The following is a 22,319-nucleotide window of genomic DNA, read 5'->3' as shown; positions in this document are numbered from 1 at the left end:
GCTGTACACTGAACAGATGTAATTTATAAAGTCAGATTGGCTCAGAACTTAAAAATTGGATGTTACTAGTTCACAAAACCCAATGATGATTCAGCCTGGGAATATGCTGAACAAAAAGAAAAAACGAGGAGTCCTTGTGACACCTAAGAGACTAACAAATTTATTTGGCATAAGCTTTCGTGGGATATAACCCACTTCATCAGATGCATGGAATGGAAAATACAGTAAGCAGGTATAAATATACAGCACATGAAAAGATGGAAGTTGCTTTACCAAGTGGGGTGTCAGTGCTAACGAGGCCAATTCAATTAGGGTGAATGTGGCCCATTCCCAACAGTTGACAAGAAGGGGTAGCTCTCAACTATCCCTGTAGCTGCTCCCAATGCTTCACAGTGACTCCACAGATATTTTAGGCTTCAAAGTGACATAGTGACATTACTGAATTCTTATTTTAGATATAATGCACATTTGCTTCTAAATTATCCTGATTTGGCATATGACATAATTAAGGAATTTCAATTAAATCATGATTTCTGTATCAATAATTGTATTGCTATCTTCCAACTATACAAATAGGTACTCTTCGTTAACATGCCTGAAGTAATGATTCAGTAATATGCGCCATACTAATTATTTCACTCCCATATACACATTAAGAAGTAATATATTTGTAATGCTAGTTACTGAAAGTTGTCCACAACACTGATAAAGTAGTAATGCGACAGAGGCCTATACAATGTACTGTTTTTATTAAGGTGTACATATAGAATATCTTGGACAAAACTAATCGCTACAACAGAAGCCTTGCATATTTTATAGAATAGCTCTGCTTTTAATATCTTACCTCTCAAATCAAATGGTTGCTCTTCTTTCTCCACTAAAGTAGCATATTCTTCTGAAGCAAACTCAAGATTACTATTTGTTCCTCCATTTTCAGAGGTCACTGTCTCTATATCAGACCCCTGAAGAATAGAAAGCTTTAAATTATATTTGCTGAAATTACAACATTTTTATTCTAAAGTACTTGAAAAGGGTTACAGAAAAAACAACATGAATAACAATAGTGAACAAAAATAACAGACCAAATTGAAAACTGGCAATCTCTAAAACTAAACAAAGTAGGGCTGTCAAGCGATTAAAAATATTAATCATGATTACTCACACTGTTAAACAATAATAGAATATCATTTATTTAAATATTTTTGGATGTTTTCTACATTTTCAAATATATTGATTTCAATTACAACACAGAATACAAAGTGTACAATGCTAATACAAGTACTGTAATGCAATCTCTTTATCATGAAAGTTGAATTTACAAATGTAGAATTATGTACAAAAATAACTGCATTCAAAAATAAAATAATGTAAAATTTTAGAGCTTGCAAGTCCACCCAGTCCTACTTCTTGTTCAGCCAATCGCTCAGACAAACAAGTTTATTTACATTTGCAAGAGATAATGCTGCCTGTTTCTTGTTTACAATGTCACTTGAAAGTGAGAACTGGCGTTCACATGGCATTGTTATAGCCAGCCTCACAAGATATTTATGTGGCAAATGCACTACAGATTTGTATGTCCCTTCATGCTTCAACCACCATTCCAGGGGACATGCATCCATGCATGATGGGTTCTGCTCGATAACAATCCAAAGCAGTGTGGCCTGACGCTTGTTCATTTTCATTATCTAAGTCAGATGCCACCAGCAGAAGGTTGATTTTCTTTTTTGGTGGTTTAGGTTCTGTAGTTACCACATGGGAGTGTTGCTCTTTTAAGACTTCTGAAAGCATGTTCCACACCTCATCCCTCTCAGATTTCGGAAGGCACTTCAGATTATTAAACATTGGGTTGAGTGCTGTAGCTATCTTTAGAAATCTCACATTGGTACCTTCTGTGCGTTTTGTGAAATCTGCAGTGAAAGTGTTCTTAAAATGAACAACATGTGCTGGGTCATAATCTGAGACTGCTATAACATGAAATAGATGGCAGAATGCAGGTAAAACAGAGCGGGGGCCATACAATTCTCCCCCAAGGAGTTCAGTCACAAATTTAATTAACGCATTATTTTTTTAACGAGCATCATCATCATGTCCTCTGGAATGGTGGCTGAAGCATGAAGGAGCATATGAATGTTTAGCATATCTGGCACATAAATACCATGCTATGCTGGCTACACAAGTGCCATGCAAATGCCTGTTCTCACTTTCTGGTGACGTAAATAAGAAGAGGGCAGCATTATCTCCTGTAAATGTAAACAAACTTGTTTGTCTTAGCGATTGGCTGAACAAGAAGTAGCACTGAGTGGACTTGTAGGCTCTGAAGTTTTACATTGTTTTGTTTTTGAGTGCAGTTATGTAACAACAAAAAAAACTACATTTGTAAGTTGCACTTTAATGACAAAGAGATTGAACTGCAATACTTGAATGAGGTGAACTGAAAAATACTATTTTTTTGTTTATCATTTTTACAGTACAAATATCTGTAATCAAAAATAATATACACTTTGATTTCAATTACAACCCAGATTAATATATATATGAAAATATAGAAAAACATCAAAAAATATTTAATACATTTCAATTGGTATTCTATTGTTTAACAGTGCAATTAAAACTGCGATTAATTGCGATTCATTTTTTTTAGTTAATCGCGTGAGTTAACGGCGATGAATCGAGAGCCCGAAACGAAGTGTTACGGTACAGAAGATGGAAGAAAAAGAAATGTAAAAACACTAGATAAGGTACTAATTAGAGGAAGGAAAATATGTTAAAGGATGAGATTTAAAATTATTATGAATGAGAAAAGCAGAGGAAAAGAAATGTAGAAAGAGAAACCATGATACTTATAAACATCAATAAATTGACAATCAGGCTTGGCACCTAACTGTTCAAACTCGGTAACTGTACCCTTTATTTGTTTGGAGTCAGTTAAATTATCCAAATGTTTTATTTTGCTAAAAAAAGTAGAATTTAGAAAGATTAAATACATGGTCTTTATTAATGTAGATATCTTATTCTGGATCCCTTTTCGCCCGCAACAAAATGAGGCTGAGGAGTGGGGTATGGTTAAACTTTAAAAGCCCAACATTAAGTCAAGCTAAACACAGTAACACAGAGACAAAGGAATATAATAAAAACAACATCATTTTCAAAAACCAGAAGACACTAATAATTCAACAGGGTTTCAAAAATATAACCTAATAGTACTGTATCATACAAACTCTGATATGTTTCACAATGAACATTTCCAAGTGTACATCAAAATGTTTAAAATAATATTTTTACCCTAAAAGAATGATCAGTTTCTTATCTGGAAATATTCCCTGTGAGATTCATCAATACAAACTAATGGGTATCTTCATGCTACCCCTGTCAATCAGACACTCCCAATCAGGTTGAAAATTGTCCCTTGCACACACATACTCTTCTCCAGCAGAGAACATACCTACTTGTAAAAGGAAAACAGAGAAATAGGGAAAGCAGCATCCAAGCAATGGGTATGCATAACCCTGAATAAACAGAAGGTGACCAAATTCTTTCATGTGGATGAATGGATGGACGGACAGATGGATGGACAGTTATTACTGCCACCTATAGTTAAAGACGTCCAACATTCCCATTATAAGACCCTATTTTACAGTTGTTCATAGAAACCATTGACAAATTTTAACCATTTGGGCTTTTTTTCCCATGTTGAATGTCTGCCTCAGGATGTTTTTTTTTTTTAAATTTCAGTAAAAATGATTCAGCCATTCCTAAGAACAAATTTAAATTATTTTCTCTCACATTCAAAAATTCTTACAACTGTTTCACTGAGAAGCTCTTGCATCTCCATGCTTTGAAGCAGAGATTTGAAATTTGGCAGGGAGTCACTGTGATGTCAGGGATGTATCTTTTGCTGTTTATGTGAAAATCTACCTATTTGGCCAAGTTATAAACCTCTAAAAATTCACAGATTGCACATGCTCAGTAGAGACTTGTTAATTCAGCAGCTCAGTTATCTCAAGAAGATTCTGTCTGCAATGGGCATGCTCCAACTCCTGGCTGCAGAAGGGGAGCAGGGCTTTTCTTGCAATTGCTCCCCCCTGCTACAGAGCCAGTTACAGGAACAGAAAGCAGGGAGATTCTCTGTCCTATGCTCTCAGTGCTCCAGCTGTTCATGCCAAGAAAGCAAGCAAGAAGAAGCTGGTGCATCTGAGTATGGAAGTATGGGGTAGGGGAAGAAACGTGTCTTGAGTCCTGTGGAAAAAATATCATATGAATATGTAGCTAAAGACTTCATCATAATCCATATGCACAAGGAGCTAAATTAAGAATTTACAGGCAACCATAATTCTAGCATGTCTTAACTTTTGAGTGCATCACTTGCAACTTTAACATTGTTTTAATGTGGGTTTTTTTTAAATTTAATTTCCTGTGTTTTTTAAAACACAAATTGAAAAAAAGTCCATCACATAGAACCATACTGACCTCTATGTGGACCACCAGCAGGGTTGAGATCTTTAGATCCACAGCATAGCCTTCTATCACTTTAACTAACAGAACAAGAGGTAGCAACAGAAGGCTGCAAACTATGTGGACTTGCCACTAGAGGAGGATTCAGAGTAACAGCCGTGTTAGTCTGTATTCGCAAAAAGAAAAGGAGTATTTGTGGCACCTTAGAGACTAACCAATTTATTTGAGCATGAGCTTTCGTGAGCTACAGCTGCATCCGATGAAGTGAGCTGTAGCTCACGAAAGCTCATGCTCAAATAAATTGGTTAGTCTCTAAGGTGCCACAAGTACTCCTTTTCTTTTAGAGGAGGATTGAGGCACTCTGCATTTGTGTTTCCTTTGCTGTCAGCAAATAGCTATGAATGTTGACACTCAGGACCTGGGTTAGATTCCAGGTTCTTTGGAGAAGTGCTTTCCAGTGTGTTACAGACCTTTTTGCCCCATCCCATCCTCATCCTCTAATGCCTTTCCCTGTCCCCCTTTCTGCCCCTATCCCCAGCTCCTCCTCCTCCTCTCTGGTTCCTGCCCATCCTGTAGCCTCTGGCAGTGTTCTGTCCCCATCCATGGTTCCTGCCATACCACACACACACTGCTCCTGACCCTTTGCCCTATCATTGTTCCTACCACCATCTTCTGCTCCCCCTGCTCTTGCCCTTATCCCTTTGCATCTACTCCTTTTCCTCCATCCCCTATTCCTCATCCTTTTACATTCAAGTCAGGCTGCTTCCTCCTCATCTTCCATGCTGCCTGAGCCCCATTAGAAGCAACATTGAAAGCACAGGAGAGAGAGTTCCGCTGCTCTCAGTTTCGGTGCCCTGGCAACTCAGAGGAGAAAGGGAAAATCCAGCCCAGCCCAAGGGATGGCCCAAACGCAATCCAATTGGTATGTAGGAGCTATAAGGGGATGAAGCATTCTTGATGCTCATTGAAATCTTCAGAGAATTTAGCTGCCAGTTTCTAACAAGTCTCTACTATACTTGTGCAAACTGATTTTTTTTCCTTGGCATAATTGAGTGACTTTCCACACGGACACCAAAGTCAGGGCCGAATTAACTCTCCTGTGGGCCCAGGGCTATAAGATTTTGTGGGGCCCTTGCATACAAGTCTTTTTCCTAATTTAAAACAAAATTATCACAATTATGGCATTGAGGCTATTAACACTATATTAAACTTGCCTTTTAATTAACATAAAGCAGTTCTGTGGTTACATTTCAGTTTTAAAACATGTAGAATATAGTTAAATTAATTCAAAATAGCCTACTTCTTACTTTAAAACAGCTGTAATAATAATTTCTTTCTGGGAGGGAGTTTGGGTGCAGGAGGGGGCTAGAGGCTGGGGCAGATTGTTGGGGCTCAGGAGACGGAGAGGGAGAGGGGTGCGGTCTTTGGGAAGGAGTTTAGTGCAGGACGGGATTCTGACCTGGGGCAGCGAGTTGGAGTGCAGGAGGGGGTGTGAGGTGCAGGCTCCGGCTGGGAGGTTAGGAGGTGCTGTGCTGCTGGATTTTCAGCGGTCGGGAGATTGTGATCGACTGGCAGAGGCTCCAGGATTGTACAGTCAATCATGATCAACAGGTTGGTCACCGTTGAATTGTATATAATTATGGATTTATTTTTGCAGGGCCCCCTAAGCCCGAGGCCCTGGGCTGCAGCCCCTAAAGCCCCTGGGCTAATCCAGCCCAGATCAAGGTGACGTAACATGTATAACACACAAGAGATCAACAATACTGGACTGCAGAATAGCTTTTAAAACCTGCCTAAATTGGATTTCTCTCTTTAATCCAGGAAACACAGATGCCTGGGCTGCAAGTATCTGACTACTTTACAGCTAAATGGAGACTGAAGATGTACAAAGCCAGACAACTGCCGGGATAGAACTCTCAATATGGTTGGCAGTCTTGCTTGATTAGTCTAACTGTCTAGATAGCGAATCTTCATAATGTAACATTCCTCAAAAAACAAACAAAAAATACTGAGGAAATTCATGTAAGATTGTTAGAAAAACAGAGCCTAAGTGAAAACACTAACTCATCCTGGATCAAGACCAACTGCCGTTTTGTAAACAGAGTTGGCTATTTTTGCAGCAACAGGTGTGAGATTACAGCAACACTTCAAGATCATTCCCCCTCTACTCCCTCCTCCAGGCATTAAGCAAACAGATCTGTTTTTGTTTTTAAAGAGCGCTTATGTTAACCACAAGCTTTAAGAACATTAGAGATCTCACAAAACATTCACATTAAATACTTTTGAATAAAGAAAAATCTGTACAATCCTGTTATAAGGTTATTACCAATTCTGAAACCCTTTTAAAAACTAAGTCACCTGTTTTTGTAGTTTAGCAAGTGTTTTGTGTGTGGGGTTTCTGTTAACTAAAAAAAAAAAAAATCACTAGTTTTAATCTCAAAGGTTTCACAGAAATATGCCCCTCAAAATAATTTATTAAAACCTGAATGAACATTCAGGGAAAAAAATATAACAGACCTCTAAGTAGCCCTGTGACTTAAGTGAACAGATAATAAAAAGAGATGAGACACTAAGCATTTTCTGATACAGTACTTAGTCCTCTTGGAAGGAATCAACTCCTATGTTCTCTGGATTTGGTCTGGTGACAGGCCTGTCAATTCTACTGAGTATGGCGTCCCCAGTCACACAGACATGTCTCTTCCTGGTGCTGGTATGAATCGGTCTTACGTTCTTTCTTGCAGTCCCCTCTACATTATCGTTACTTCTTCCTTAGGCTCTTCTCCCTGGCTATCTCCACCATCTGCTCCTCTCTTCTGCAGGGACTGGCTTCCCTTCTTTTTTTCCTGACAACCTTATGTTCAGCCTGTTTCTCTCCTCCTCATTCCCCAGTGTAGCAAACCTGTTATCCAACTTGTTTTCACCACCACTAGCTGGTGTCTTCCTCTGCTTTGTCCTCATGGTCACATTCTTCCATGGATTACCCTGTTCTTCCAGCTGTTCACTCTCCAAGTCCTTTTGTTTGGCAGATGTCTGCAAATCTTGAGCTGTCTGTGGTATCTCCATCTTCAAATCCCCATATAAATTCCATCATTGTCTCCAGCTGCATGTCTAATCCTTGGATCTTCTCTGCCATGAACTCTATTAGGTAACATTTCAAACATAGGTGACTTCCATCAGATGCTCTCTCAACAATGAAGTATATCCCACAGCTTCTGCATCCAACCATCTTCTTTGTCTCTTCTCCTCCTCAGGTCACTTCTAGTGCTGTCACAGGAGCCACTGTTGTCTTCACTTCCTAGATCCTATTCCTAGGGAAAAAAGGGGAAGGGAGGGAATCCTCCCCCGAAACTCCCACATAAACTCCACCGTTAGCCACCTATCAACTGACAATTAAGTAAAAAGAAAAGGAGGACTTGTGGCACCTTAGAGACTAACCAATTTATTAGAGCATAAGCTTTCGTGAGCTACAGCTCACTTCATCAGATGCATTCAGTGGAAAATAGAGTGGGGAGATTTATATACATAGAGAACATGAAACAATGGGTGTTACCATGCACACTGTAACCAGAGTGATCACTTAAGGTGAGCTATTACCGGTGGGGGTGGGGGACACCTTTTTGCGAATACAGACAAGAGGTAGCCTGTTTCCTCTTGTTTTTTCCTACCCCCCCCCCCCAGATGTTCTGGTTTAACTTGGATTTTAACTTGAAGAGTGGTCAGTTTGGATGAGCTATTACCAGCAGGAGAGTGAGTTTCTGTGTGTATGGGGGTGGGGGGATGTGAGAACCTGGATTTATGCAGGAAATAGCCCAGCTTGATTGTCATGCACATTGTGTAAAGAGTTGTCACTTTGGATGGGCTATCACCAGCAGGAGAGTGGATTTGTGTGGGGGGGTGGAGGGTGAGAGGACCTGGATTTGTGCTGGAAATCACTTTGGATGGGCTATTGCCGGCGGGACAGTGGGGTGGGAGTAGGTGTTGTTTCATGTTCTCTGTGTGTGTGTAGGGCCTGCTGCAGTTTCCACGGTGTGCGTCTGAGGGGGTGGGCTGTAGCTCACGAAAGCTTATGCTCTAATAGATTGGTTGGTCTCTAGGGTGCCACAAGTCCTCCTTTTCTTATTGTAGGGAAAGTGGTCACTTTTGATAAGCTATTACCAGCAGGAGAGTGAGTTTGTGTGTGTGGTTTTTGGAGGGGGGTGAGGGAGTGAGAGAACCTGGATTGGTGCTGGAAATGACCCACCTTGATTATCATACACATTGTGAAGAGAGGTTTCAGAGTAACAGCCATGTTAGTCTGTATTCGCAAAAAGAAAGGGAGTACTTGTGGCACCTTAGAGACTAGCCAATTTGTTTGAGCGTGAGCTTTCGTGAGCTACAGCTCGCTTCATCGGATGCATACCGTGGAGGCTGCAGCAGACTTTGTATACACACAGAGAATGTGAGGCAGTGCCTCCTCCCGCCCCACTGTCCTGCTGGTGGTAGCTTATCTAAAGTGATCATCAGGTTGGGCCATTTCCAGCACAAGTCCGGGTTTTCTCGCCCTCCACCCCCCCACACGGGTTCGCTCTCCTGCTGGTGATAGCCCATCCAAAGTGACAATCACTTTAGATAAGCTATTACCAGCAGGACAGTGGGGTGGGAGGAGGTATTGTTTCATATTCTCTGTGTGTATATAAAGTCTGCTGCAGTTTCCACGGTATGCATCCGATGAAGTGAGCTGTAGCTCACAAAAGCTCATGCTCAAATAAATTGGTTAGTCTCTAAGGTGCCACAAGTACTCCTTTTCTTATTGTGAAGAGAGTGGTCACTTTGGATGGGCTATTACCAGCAGGAGAGTGAGTTTGTGGGGGGGGGGGGGGCGGAGGGTGAGAAAACCTGGATTTGTGCTGGAAATGGCCCAACTTGATGATCACTTTAGATAAGCTATTACCAGCAGGACAGTGGGGTGGGAGGGGGTATTGTTTCATGGTCTCTGTGTGTATATAATGTCTACTGCAGTTTCCACAGTATGTATCCGATGAAGTGAGCTGTAGCTCACGAAAGCTTATGCTCAAATAAATTGGTTAGTCTCTAAAGTGCCACAAGTACTCCTTTTCTTTTTGCAAAGACAGACTAAGACGGCTGTTACTCTGAAACCTGTCCTTAGGTGTTAGGAGACCCAGCTGCAATTCCCTGCAGTGCCACAGACTTCCTGTGTGACCCTGGGCAAATCACTGTGGTTTAGCAAAAAATAGACACCTAATTTTTAGAAAGAAAGCAATTGTTGCGTTATTAAATATTACCAGTTAAAATATACTTGGAGGTCTGTGGGCAAGATATATGACAAGGCAAAAGTTGTATACATTGGCTAAAATTTGCAAAAACAACTAGACCCAAGACAGCTGATTTTTATAAAGTGCTGAACACTTGCTATATGAATATTAGGCCCCTTTAAGATGTTTCAAGCTGGGCACCCAAGGACTGAAGCACCTAAAATAACTAGTTTCAGAGTAGCAGCCATGTTAGTCTGTATTCGCAAAAAGGTGTCCCCCACCCCCACCGGTAATAGCTCACCTTAAGTGATCACTCTGGTTACAGTGTGCATGGTAACACCCATTGTTTCATGTTCTCTATGTATATAAATCTCCCCACTCTATTTTCCACTGAATGCATCTGATGAAGTGAGCTGTAGCTCACGAAAGCTTATGCTCTAATAAATTGGTTAGTCTCTAAGGTGCCACAAGTCCTCCTTTTCTTTTTGCGAATACAGACTAACACGGCTGCTACTCTGAAACCTGACAATTAAGTGTCATTTAAAGGACAACACCAGAACAGAACCATTGGTTTTGAGGACTCTGGCTTGATCCCCTACTGAGCCTATAAAACTGGTTTGACTAGCAGCAAACAAGACCTCCCAAGCACAGAACAACAAAACCCTATGGCAGGATTTAAAGTGACACTCTAAAGAGAGGCAGTTGTTTTTCAGAGAACCAGACAGACATAGAGGATCCTGCTGAGGGTGTCTGAAGAAGTTAGGACTGCCTAGGTCACCATCAGGGGATGGGAAGTCTTTAAGTAAAAGACATGCATATAACTGTTGTTTTAAAATCCTTTTTCCCTAAAAGCTTTGTTCTCACTGCTAAATAAACAATACTTTTGATTTAAGAAAGCTTTTTGTTACTATATACCACCAGTCACAGACTCCCAAAGGGAAGAACAACAGGGGCCCGAATTCAGTCGGACCTGCAGGATAAGAACAGGTTACTGAAGCCCAGATCCTGGTCAAAAAATGGGAGAATTGTAAAATTTCATCCCAAGATAGGTAAAGGCATTAGGCCTGACACCAGAAAGACCAGAAAGGGGACAGAAGTGCAGCTAGCCCTGTAACAGAGCCCAACAGACTAATTTGCTCTATATTGACAAGGCTGAGCCTCTTTCCAAGCATCTGTCCAACCATGCACCTGCACATATCAGCTGGGTGGCATGTCCACTTCCCCAGATCAAAGTTACTCCATGTCCCTCTTACCTCTCTCTGACCCACATTCCATGATTCCCTTATGCACCGAGATTATTTCTATATACTGCACTTTAAATATTATCTCTATTGACTTTGAGAAGGTACACCAGGACTTGAGCAGCTACTGCTGTTTATGCTTCCTTTGATGAAATACTGGCACAGTTAGCTCCAATGTATGACCTCCCCTACACAGTTACACGGACAGTTTTCTCAATACCATAGCCAGTGTGCCAACATTCCGTCTCTGAATCCCACACCCATGCATGCCCTGCAGGGGGCCACCATATAGATTCCACTACAGGGCATTACTTTGCCTATCTTCTTATGTATGGGCACAGGACTCAGGAAATCCACAATCCCAACCTAATCTGGCAGCCCGGCTGCCAACAGCACAGGGAGCCTGCATTACAGGCTGCTGCTAGCTCCTGGAAAATCCAGGGGAAAAAGAAAAAACATTCAACCCTAATCTCTGTGCGCTCCACAAGCTCCACAGCTTTGGGCCATCCCCAAGTCCCCTGAGAAGGAACCTTCTGACCACTACACAGTAAGTGATTGCAGCCACTGGGAAAGTCCCTACCTCTCCCCCGCACAATTGGGGATGGGAAGGGAAGAGCTCCATCAGGCTATCAACCACCATACTCGCTAGGACTCACCCCCAGCCAAGGAGATATCTTCTCCTGGGGCAAGCAGGATTCATATCACCCTTACAGCAGGAAATAGAGCTTTTGTGCAAGGGGCTCAGGCTATTGCTGTATCCTTCTGTTCAACCAGATATAAAGCCCCTTCCTTATCTAAATATTCTTTAACCTGTTCTTTCTCTATTTTAGCTTGCATTCCTTCCCACTTGTTCATATTTCTTGTGTTCAGTATCTGGTCACCACAAACCTTCTTAATGAAGACTGAAGCAAAATAGGCATTAAACACCTCAGCTTTCTTGATGTCATCAGTTATTAGTTCTCCTTCCCCACAAGTAGAGGGCCTATACTTTCCTTCATCTTTCTCTTCCTACTAATGTATTTAAAGAACTTCCTCATATTGCCTTTTATGTCCCTTGCTAGGAGTAACTCATTTTGGGCCTTACCATTTCTGATTTTGTTCCTACGTGCTATTCTTTTGTACTCCTCATTAGAAATTTGTCCATATTTCCATTTTTTGTAAGATTCCTTTCTGATTTTCAGGTCATTACAAGAGCTCCTGATGGAGACATATTTGCATCTTACTATTCTTCCTACCTTTCCCTTGCATTGGTACAGTTTGCAGTTGTGCTTAAATATTGTCTCCTTGAAAAACTGCCAGCACTCCTTTTTCCCTTAGATTTTCTTCTAAGTCTGCTTTTTTGAAGTCCGTTGTCCTTATTCTGCTACTCTCATTGCCTCCTTGCCTTGGAATCGTGAAATTTATCGTATTTCATGATCACTTTCACCCAAATTGTCTTCCACCTTCATATTCGCTACCAATTCATCCTGGTTGGCTAGAATCAAGTCTGTCCTCCACTTTCTGGAACAAAGAGTTGTTCCCAGTACATTCCAGGAACTTGCTGGAAATGTTGTATTTTGCCATATTACTTTTCCAGCAGATGTCTGGGTAGTTGAAGTCCCCCATTACTACCAGTTTTGGCGATATTTCTGTTATTTTTTCTAGAAACACCTCATCCACCTCCTCTTCGTGATTTGGTGGTCTATAGTAGACACATCCATATCTTACTTCATTTTTAAATTTTAAATATTATTAATTTTGGTGGTGCATTTTGATACTGAGGATAAGAAATATGAGCTTAGATATTCTAGATTATTCTATTAACTATTTTTTTGGATTATGTCCAATACTCATTTGGTGAATGTCTATTTTTCTGCAAAGAAGAGAGTAGAGTCCACCACTGTACTCAGCCCTCTTCTTCCAACTGGGTATACCAGGGTCATGTGGAATGCTATGTGGTGGGGCTGCTTTTCCTAGTTAAGTCTTCCCTGTGTCGTTTCCTCTTCATCTATTCCATTTTATTCACTGTACTAGTTCTCTCATTCTATTTTCTCACAGAATAGCCTCTGAAGGACTGTCTGGCTTTTAGAATGGTTTGAATTCCCTTTTATACTGCTTTGTCCATCAGCTCTCACAAAGTTTTTTTCCATGATATTTTGATGCTGTCAGGAGCGGCTTTGCTTTGTTGTCTAGTTTCTAGGAACAGTAACCTATGCCTGTGTTGCTAGCCATAGCAGAGAAGTTAAAAGGATCTAAAGAGACATCTCAGTTAAATAATGCAACCAGGGGACTTTCTGAAACCTTGCTTCCAACCTCTGAGAATTTTTTTTTCTTCTAACTTTCTAAGGGAAGAGGCTGGACAAGTTTTTCCATGCCAAAATCACTGAAGTGAGGTGGGAGGATGCCACAGAGGCCCTTAGTACACTTGAACTTACCTTGTAGCTCCTTCTCAGGCATGAATCTATTCACCTGGTTGTTCCTGACCCTAATGAAATATTAGCCCACCAGCTTTTAACCATTGCACAGGAGAGCCTTGTTTTTGCTAGGTGGTGTTTAGAGAAATATAATGAACTAATTTTAAACCACAGAGAAAATACTGTTTAATTTCTGAACATCACTGAATAACGACGACAACATTGGAGCTCTTTCTTTGCAGAATTTGGAACAACTCATTGCATTAGATTACGCTCAATTCATCTTTGGAAGGTTATCATAGCAACCATACAAGCTAGGGATCTGATTCATTTTTAAAGGAAAGCTTAAATTCTGCAGAAGTTGATGCTATTCACTTGTGAAATATTCTTATTCACTGTGGGCAAATAGATTTTTCACACCCTTCAGATGAAGACAGAAGTAGCCAATGAATTACCATTGAGAATCTGAACCATAGGTCTGCTTGTTTGACATGAACTTTGTTTGTCCCATAAAGTTATTGCTTCTTTGAACCCCATATCAGAACACACAGGATTTACCTATAGCAGACTTTCACACCAATGCTATTGTGATGACAACAGTTGTACTTGGGGGCTGTAACAGATGACTCACACGCTCTGTGGACTGGGCACAGATGGGGATGCATAACGCACACTGACTAATGGATTATGCTACCACGGATTCAGCTCGTCTAATAGTAGCAACACGGGACGTGTTGGTGCAGAAAGAGTACCAGAGGCCACTAATGTTTTTCCATCATGTCATCTAGATATGTTCTGAAGAGGGTTAGACAATACAATAGTTAAAAATAACAGTAGGTACCAGAACCCTGTCTACACTAGCACTCTGACTGTTGATAAACCTCCAGTGGAGCTGAATCAACTCCTGCCCACTATATCTTGAATGTCAAAATACAGAGGACTAATTAGCAAGTCCCCATGAAGCATCTGACTAAACCCTTGTAAATAGGAACATAAAAGATACTGGTTGTAGGCTGCTCATGGGGACTGGACTCAAAGGCCCTTTACCACCACTTTGTTGTCCACTGGATCTTTGACCTCTTGCCATGGTTTTGCACAGGAAGAGGAAGGAACCCAAGGCAGGAGGTGTGGTCAAAAGCCATTGTTGATGAGGCAAGGTTCAAGTTGCTTGGCGGTAGTAATACAGACCTTGGAGGAACCACTGCACTGTCCACTTCCCACATTAGGTTTGGGGAGAGGAGTAGAAATATGCTGGCAATGGTAACAAAAGTGCAGATGACATACATCATTAATGTTTTTGAGGGAAATGCACCAAAGAGAAAATGTGACCAAAACTCTACAAATTTCTTAAAGGGACATCAACTTGAAATCTAATCGGCTTTTTGTTTAGTTGGGTTTTTTTTGTTATTGTTGTTTTAAAAGTTAAAAGCTGTATCAGATGCTACACCAACCCCCAAGTGTATCTGCCAAATTCTATAGCTTTGCAATCATATTTTCCTATTTTAAAAAATATTTCTTTCTCCTCTACGTCTGTGTGAAATATCCACTCAAATGGAAAATTCACTAACTATAGAAGGGAAAAGGTGCACTGGACTATATAGAATAACGTAAACTGGAAAACAAATGTGACTTTTAAGTTAACCATGTCTGTTTAATATTAATTGAGACTAAGTACCTCATGATTGATGACAGTCCAGCCACCAGATGAATCACTGTCACTGGAATTTTCAGACATTTTCAAAGTAGCTGCAAGTGAAAATAAATCATGTTAGCATGAAACATATATCGTTATTGTAATTTTTTTCTAAAAAACAACAACTGAAAATGTATCCAGCTTAGAAAACCACAGATCACACAATTATAATACTTATACAATACTTTACAATTTACAGAATTGGAATAAACTGGAATAAAAAGAGCAGGTCTGTTTTGAAAAAAAAGGTATACTTTTGTATTTCAATATTTAAAACTATATTCTTGTAAAGTTAAGTAAATATTGAGTATATGGACTTTCTATATCAAGACCATGGGCAGTGTTTTCGGCCCTTATGGCTCCCCTTTTAGCCATCTAAAATGCTCAAAATGTGAGGAAAAAACTAAGTGCAATTATGTAATATATCCCAAGAATATTTCCTACAGACAGACAAACAATTAAAGATTAAAGGTAATTCCGAGTGCTTAAGATACCAAGCAACTATAATGAAAATGATTAAAACCATTACTTGTCATAGCAACTATGTTTCCCTGAGATGACTGATTATATGAATCCCCAGTGTTTGAAGTCCAGCAGGCTCCAAGGAAACAAACTTGGAATCTTTTAGAAAGTATAGTCTATTGGAGTTACTTCCACCCCAAGCCTCAAAACCAGGGTACAATCATTCTTCAATTCCTTCCACTAAGTAAGAAACCCTTAATAATGACTCCAAAGAAGTGGGGAATATGATGTGGGCATAGAAAGTAGATTGATGAGAACAAAACAATGTAAAGGTGAATTTAGTTACAATAAACTGTGAACTTATAATTGCTGCTATAAGAGAGGGGTTAAGGAATGATTTTCAGAAAAGTAGATGTATGGTTGCAATTGATGTTTGTTTATTCCCATTTACCAATAAGATCCTGTTTTCTTCGTTGTTAAAATGCAATCTAAGTTTCTAAACTCCCAAAAGACTAAAATGAAGACAGTTACAAGTTCTTCATTTTAAAAAAGATTTAATCTACTTAAAAAAGACAAAGTGGGTCAAACTTTATAAACAGGGTATACATTTATCACTTATAAAAAAAAATTCCAAGTAATCGGAAAACTATTGAATCATGCTGTATTAGCCATCCAACAGAATGGAAGAGTAAGTTTATGGGATACAAACGCTGAATAAAACTTCGACAAAGTGATGATTAAATTACTAACACAAGAAAAGAGAGTTATAACACTTTGGTTCATAAACACGCACTCTTTACCAGAAATTCTGCCAGTTCAAAATATTTCTGATGAGAGTACAAACATAGTATCTCGCTTAAATACATTTACTTCATTTATTACTGACCCTGCTGCCTTTATCCCTTTCTATATATTTAACCATATTTAGAAGATATGAACTAAACATGAAAAAGAACTCGTTTCAAAGATAAATGTCAATGTCACTCCATATGCAGAGCTGTAGCTAGGAATTTACAGAGGGAAAAATTACCTAATCTGTTTTCCTATTGGGTTTCTTAGAGTTACATTTGACCAATCCCTGCAGTCACCGCCAAATTTATTAGCAATTATTTTATAACATTCCATTTTCTCATTAAATTATGTTAAAATATTTAGGATTTCTACAGAGATATGGTAACAACCAGAACTGATCACTGCTAATAGATTAAGAATTCTTAATAATTAACAATTCAGATATCAATTTAGAATACTGAAAAACCAAAATAATTAAATTTTGGTCCATTTTAAAGAAAGGAAATTTACCTAAAGCAAAACACATTCATGCTTTCCATACAGATCCAGAAAGATACTAGCCAGTCCTGGGTTAATATATTTGTATTACCTAGGGGCCTTATTAAAAAAATCCACTAAAATCAATAGAAAGAGACTCATTAAAATGAATGAGCTTTGGGTCAGGTACGAGAAGGCTACCAAATACGATCTAAGAACTTGTCTACATGGGAGGGTTTAAACTGGATTAAGTCACTAGTCTCTTTTGAAAAAACTTAAGAATACACACCTCCATCCATTATAGTGAACTAACTCTGCATTTATTGCAAAATCTAGAATCCTCTTTCAAAGTGAAGTAAATTTGCTGTAAATTGAGTTAGTCCCGTTTATTGTTCATGTGCACATAATGCTGCTATATATTACTTTGTCAGGACTCTAATGGCTATCCCACTGTTTTGCAGGTAACCATCACTGACCTGTCTGTTTAACTCTGTGCCGTCCCTTGCTCTGATGTGAAGATGACAGGATGTTCCTTCCCCTGTTTAAAAACTGGCAGGGTGCCAGATTTTGGCCATTGGCTTTGACTGGTGCAATATTACTCAAGAAGTCCTACAACATGATTTGTGCAGCTGCTTGGAGCCATGCTGAGACACTAGATCTCATCACCATCTGAGAAGAACTGTTGCTGCAGGAAGTTCTTGTGGTCAGCCACCGGAATAAAGCTCTTTTTGTGGACATAGCTAAGCAGATGACTGTGAGGGGCCACCACCAGAATGCTAAACAATACAAGAAAAACTACGAACAGTTTTACCATCTCTGAGATTCCCCCAAGGCTGTGAAGAATCTCAGGGAAGAAAAGTCAGAAACGCATATGAAAAAAATGCTACCATACTCTCTCTCGAATATGAACAATAACCCACTGTGGGTTTTTCCTACTCTCACAACTGCAGGACCTGCAGTGGCTAGATCCTCACAGACAGGGCCTTTATCAACATCTCAGTGGCTGACTAACCTGAATGGGAGAAAGTAGAAAACTCAGGATGAAATATTTGCGGACCACACTGCAGAGCCCCAAAGAAAAACAAAAATATCGAAGAGGTGGAGGTGGTATTTTAGGACAGAGAGGGAAAATGACAGGGTGCTCTCCAGAGAGATTATGAGAGAGGCCAGAGACAGCATGGTAGTTGCCAGGGACAGCATTGCCATGTCAAAAGACAAGACTGAAAAGGATAGGGAGATACAGAGGCAACACAAAGCCAGAATGCCCTGGTGCAGCATTCTGCTGCTGTTGCTGTTACGGCAGCAGGCAATGCAAAATTCAAATCAGGACCCAGCCATGTTATGCAATTCCTGGAAACACAGGCTATTGGGAACAGTAACTCCTCCCAGCTGTATTCCTGCAGCATTGCTCCCAGAGGCCATTCCCTTCACAAACTCAGGGCAGCAAAAACAGTTGCATCTGATAGTCCACCTCTTGTGAGCCCTCAAAAGCCTCTGGTAACTTCGAGCCTCGCCACTCAAACTCCAGAAATATAGGACGTACTACTTCACACAATGCACAGTCGATCCATGGAACTCATTGCCAGGGGATGTTGTATCCTAAGCTTCTAACTGCAAAAAGCTGGGAGTGAACAACAGAGAATGGATCACTCGATAATTGCCCTGTTCTGTTAATTTCCTCTGAAGCATCTCACATTGGTTACTGTCTGAAGACAGGATACTGGGCTGGATGGACTACTTGTTTGACCCAGTACAGCCATTCTTATGTTTAGAAGGCCCATGAAAAAGAAGTACCAGAAGATAGGCATCTACTTGCCTGCAACTTTAAACCACTTCCTGCTTTGTGTTCTGTCCTGCACTGCACTGTTGTACTTTAAAACAATAGTGAAACAAAAAATATCAAAGAATTCTTTGTAGTTGTTAGATAACAGATTGCTGTTTAATGTATTGTTTAATAAGAAGAACCCGCTGTTGCAGTTAAAGGTTTATTTTTGTTCCATACTGATTATTAAACAACAAAAGCCTTTAAAAATTCATTCATAAGGAGTCATCAATATGTTTTACACAGAAAATCCTTAAGTTTGAAATAATTCATAGGGTTTTACAGAAGTAGCTAGGCAAAGACAAGGTAAAATAAGGAGTGTCCACAATGCCACACTTCCACTGCCCATAAAAAACACTAAACCACTCACAATCCATCCCACCCCTCTTCACAGGTTAACAGCTGGATGCACAGCTGCCAATTTTCAGGTTACAGAATGAAAATAAAATAAAAACAATAGGCTACCCTGACAGTATTGCCTTGAGTGTTTCCATTTTCTACTGAAAATCTTGTTGACTGCTTAAACTGCTGAGCAAGTCTCTGCACTTTAGCCTCCCACCCGCTGGTAAGGCTTTTTCCATTACTCTCACAAATGCTGTGCAACATGCAGTTATAATCTTAGGCAATTTTTTTTTTCTGCAACTCCCAACCTATTTCACAAATAGCACCATCTTCCTTTCAAATGGCCAAATGCACGTTTGACTATCATTCTGCAATTACTGAGGTGGTAAACAATCCCTTCTTTCTGTCCAAACAGCCTGTGCATGGCTTCTTTAACCAGAGAAGCAGAGGATAAGCTGGATCTCCTGGGATCTCCACACCGTTAATGTCCATAGTGGGTAAGCAGTCCTTCCTCCATTAAGGTAAACAAATTTGAGTTCTGAAAGATTCTAGAATCATGGACCATTACAAATCACCCGGCATTTATGTCTGTAAACCTGTCATGGTGGTCAACCTGCCCCTGGAGTACCATGGAGAAATAAACCTGTTTATAAATTCAGACCTGGATGTGCATGTGGGAATAAAAGGTACATGAGTCCCATCAATTTCCCCAATACAATTTAAGAACCCCATGGTGCAATTTCCATCAATAATCTGAGCATTACCAGGGTTTATAACCTGGTGCAACAGTACCTTTTTCTTGGAATGACCCATCTGCATGATAATGGTTCCAGCTGTTGATCTTGCCATGCTGAAGTGGTTGGCTATGGAGTGGTAACATTCAGGCATGGTCAGCTTCCAGATGGCAATGGCAACCCACTTCTCCACAGGTATGGATCACCAGCTGTGTACTCCTGGGTTAGTTCAGCACATAAAAAAGGTTGCCTTCCCCACCCTGTAATCTCTCACCACTGTTGATCATCCCCAGATCTGAAGAATGATGTTTTCCCACAAATCCATGCTTGTTTCCCAAACCTCAAAATAGCACCGCAGTGTGAAGCTGCTCTAAGATCCACTTCTACTCTCAATTGTTCCTCTTTTTTCCTTTGTCCTCATCCCACTTCCTCCCCCACTGAAACTGCTGGTGGAAGAGCTACTGCCATCACCACATCATCTGCTTGACAGTGCAGTGGATAAAGTCAAAGCCAGATTCATCTGCTTTGAGAGGTGAAATACAGCCCAAGCAGCCTCTACATATTTGCAGTTGCTAGAGTAGCAACATGGAACATTGTCAGGTCCACGCTGGCACTAGTCGAAAATGGCACTAGTCTACCCACACAGGAAAAATGGAACCGAGGCAATGGAAATAAGGGATTTTTAAAAATTTGAACCCATCTGGCTTCTGCTATATATCCCACAATTAACAACGAGAAAAATCCAGGGATGCACACTACTCAGCAGTAAAGCAACAGATCCCAGGATGTCCAACCAAGAACACCATGTGTTTAGTACACAGCCAGCTGCTGCCATGCGTACACACAATAAGAACTGAAAGACAGCACACACAACCTGTATGCATGCTATTATTTTGTCTTGGGTATATTATGAGTTACCTGATGTACATCAAAAACCTGCAGATTAACTGCACAGCACAGACAAGCCCTTATGGGCCTGGACAAATAAACTTTAGTTAATAGTGAGGTCCTATTCTCTGATGCCACATCTTTTGGATGTGGTTGGTGGTCTCCTTCAAACCTTCTCCCTCTACACTTAATCTTTTTCCTCTTTGAGTGGCCACTATGTAGTGTGCTATTATACCAAACAATGCATGACCACCTGGCAACAATTGCTATTCAGGATTCTGATGAGAACATAAAACATGTGTGCTATATCATCAGATCATTCAGATGCAATTATATAAAATTAACAGTCATCTTTTGGGTGACAGTGACTATCAACATCAGCACTTGCAGGGAGTACACTGGCATGTCTGACAATTTTCTTGGCTAAAATCCAATAAACAACACTGGTGATCTCAGATGCCCTAGTCTGAGGCTCCATATCCAAGACCACATCACAGAAGGAAATATATATTTCTGTATTACTATTACAATTAATATTACTATAAATTTCAAATCTCAGGTTTGTTTTTCCCACAACAGCCCCTCATTATCAGTGGAACACATTAAATTCATACCTTACTTCAAGACTGTAGCTTAAAAGGGCACTCAAATGTTTGAAATATTGTAAGACTGGTTTCTTCGCAGTAATTTTCCCTGTACTCAGCAGTCCATAATGTATTAGAGTAGCAAATTTAAAGATGCTAGCTCAAAAGGAACACAGAAGTCATGCCAGCAAGTCATCTCCTTATAAGCATCTGTATTATGTTAGATGCATGTTACTGCAAGATTTTCTCAATACATGGACAGCACAGCTGCTCTACCAAGTATCTGAACCAAAACTATGCTGGTGGATTTAGAAAAATGGAGAGGAAAAGTTGGGAGAGAAAGGGGAATAGGAAAAGAGGGAGCAATTAGAGAATGGAAGAGGCACTATAAGAAAATTAGACTAGTTGAGTGACTTTGTGGAAATCCTCTGTCTTGCAATGTAGGAAGGCTGAGTTGGTGTCTCAATCCTGGTCTTCCACTCCTGAAACATGGGCTAAGAAAGCTGTGGTGACCACTTGTTCAAACATGGGTGTGGGAGGCAATGCCTTGTATAAATATACAGCAATCCCACCACCATAAATGGTCTCCAGTCTTCCTGGGCTAGAAGGACCGTAGCCACAAGGTGTAGCCCCTGTAAGGTGGAAATCTAAGAGTTCCAAAAGCTTAAAAAATGGGGGATGGGGAGAACCTTACAGCTTCCAAGAGAAGACTTACTGGAAATAAAACAAATGTCACGATCTGACAGAAAATGGAGATCCCGATTCTTCTATCATCTAAGATCCAGATGTGCCTAGTTGTGGGAGGAATAGCCATCATAGCTAATGTTTACCCATTGTCCTGGCCATGCAGAAAGACAGGCAAGATGTAAAGTATGTGGTTTACTTAGGCTGCAATGTTAACAACTCATCTGGGAACTATCTAACAATAAATTACAGTACAGGTTATCGCTCCTTTCTTAATTGCTTCCACCTGTTTGAAGAATGCAGTCAGCCTACCCACACTCCAAACCTGGTCCCATCCCATTACCAGAACCCTGACCACCCTTCCCCATATGACGGTTAAGGGGACTAGGGAAAAAGGGTTTTCTCCTAGCTGTACCACAAATTAGGAGCCCCAACCTCCACTCCTCAGCTTATTTAGAGGATGCCTTCCCACTCCAGTCTATCAGGAAACCATGCCACCTATG

At 40.3% G+C, this 22,319-nt stretch overlaps 1 protein-coding gene across 4 annotated transcripts in view; it reads right to left on the bottom strand.

Annotated features, from left to right (window-relative positions):
* Positions 1 to 22,319, bottom strand: part of CCPG1 (cell cycle progression 1) — a 62,246-nt gene that overhangs the window by 25,691 nt on the left and 14,236 nt on the right. For all 4 annotated transcript variants that reach the window (XM_084640731.1, XM_084640732.1, XM_084640733.1 and 1 more), the window contains exons 2-3: positions 15,014 to 15,084; positions 845 to 962 (exon numbers count right to left, since the gene is read on the bottom strand). In XM_084640731.1, coding sequence (XP_084496857.1) covers positions 845 to 962; positions 15,014 to 15,073 — 178 coding nt within the window. In that variant the 5' untranslated portion in view covers positions 15,074 to 15,084. The remainder of the gene's footprint in view (positions 1 to 844; positions 963 to 15,013; positions 15,085 to 22,319) is intronic.

This window comes from Lepidochelys olivacea (genome assembly GCF_965140295.1).
Source record: "Lepidochelys olivacea isolate rLepOli2 genome assembly, chromosome: 10".
NCBI lineage: Eukaryota > Metazoa > Chordata > Testudines > Cheloniidae > Lepidochelys > Lepidochelys olivacea.
The sequence above is the reverse complement of the archived record's forward strand: the minus strand, read 5'-3'. Positions and strand labels throughout refer to the sequence as shown.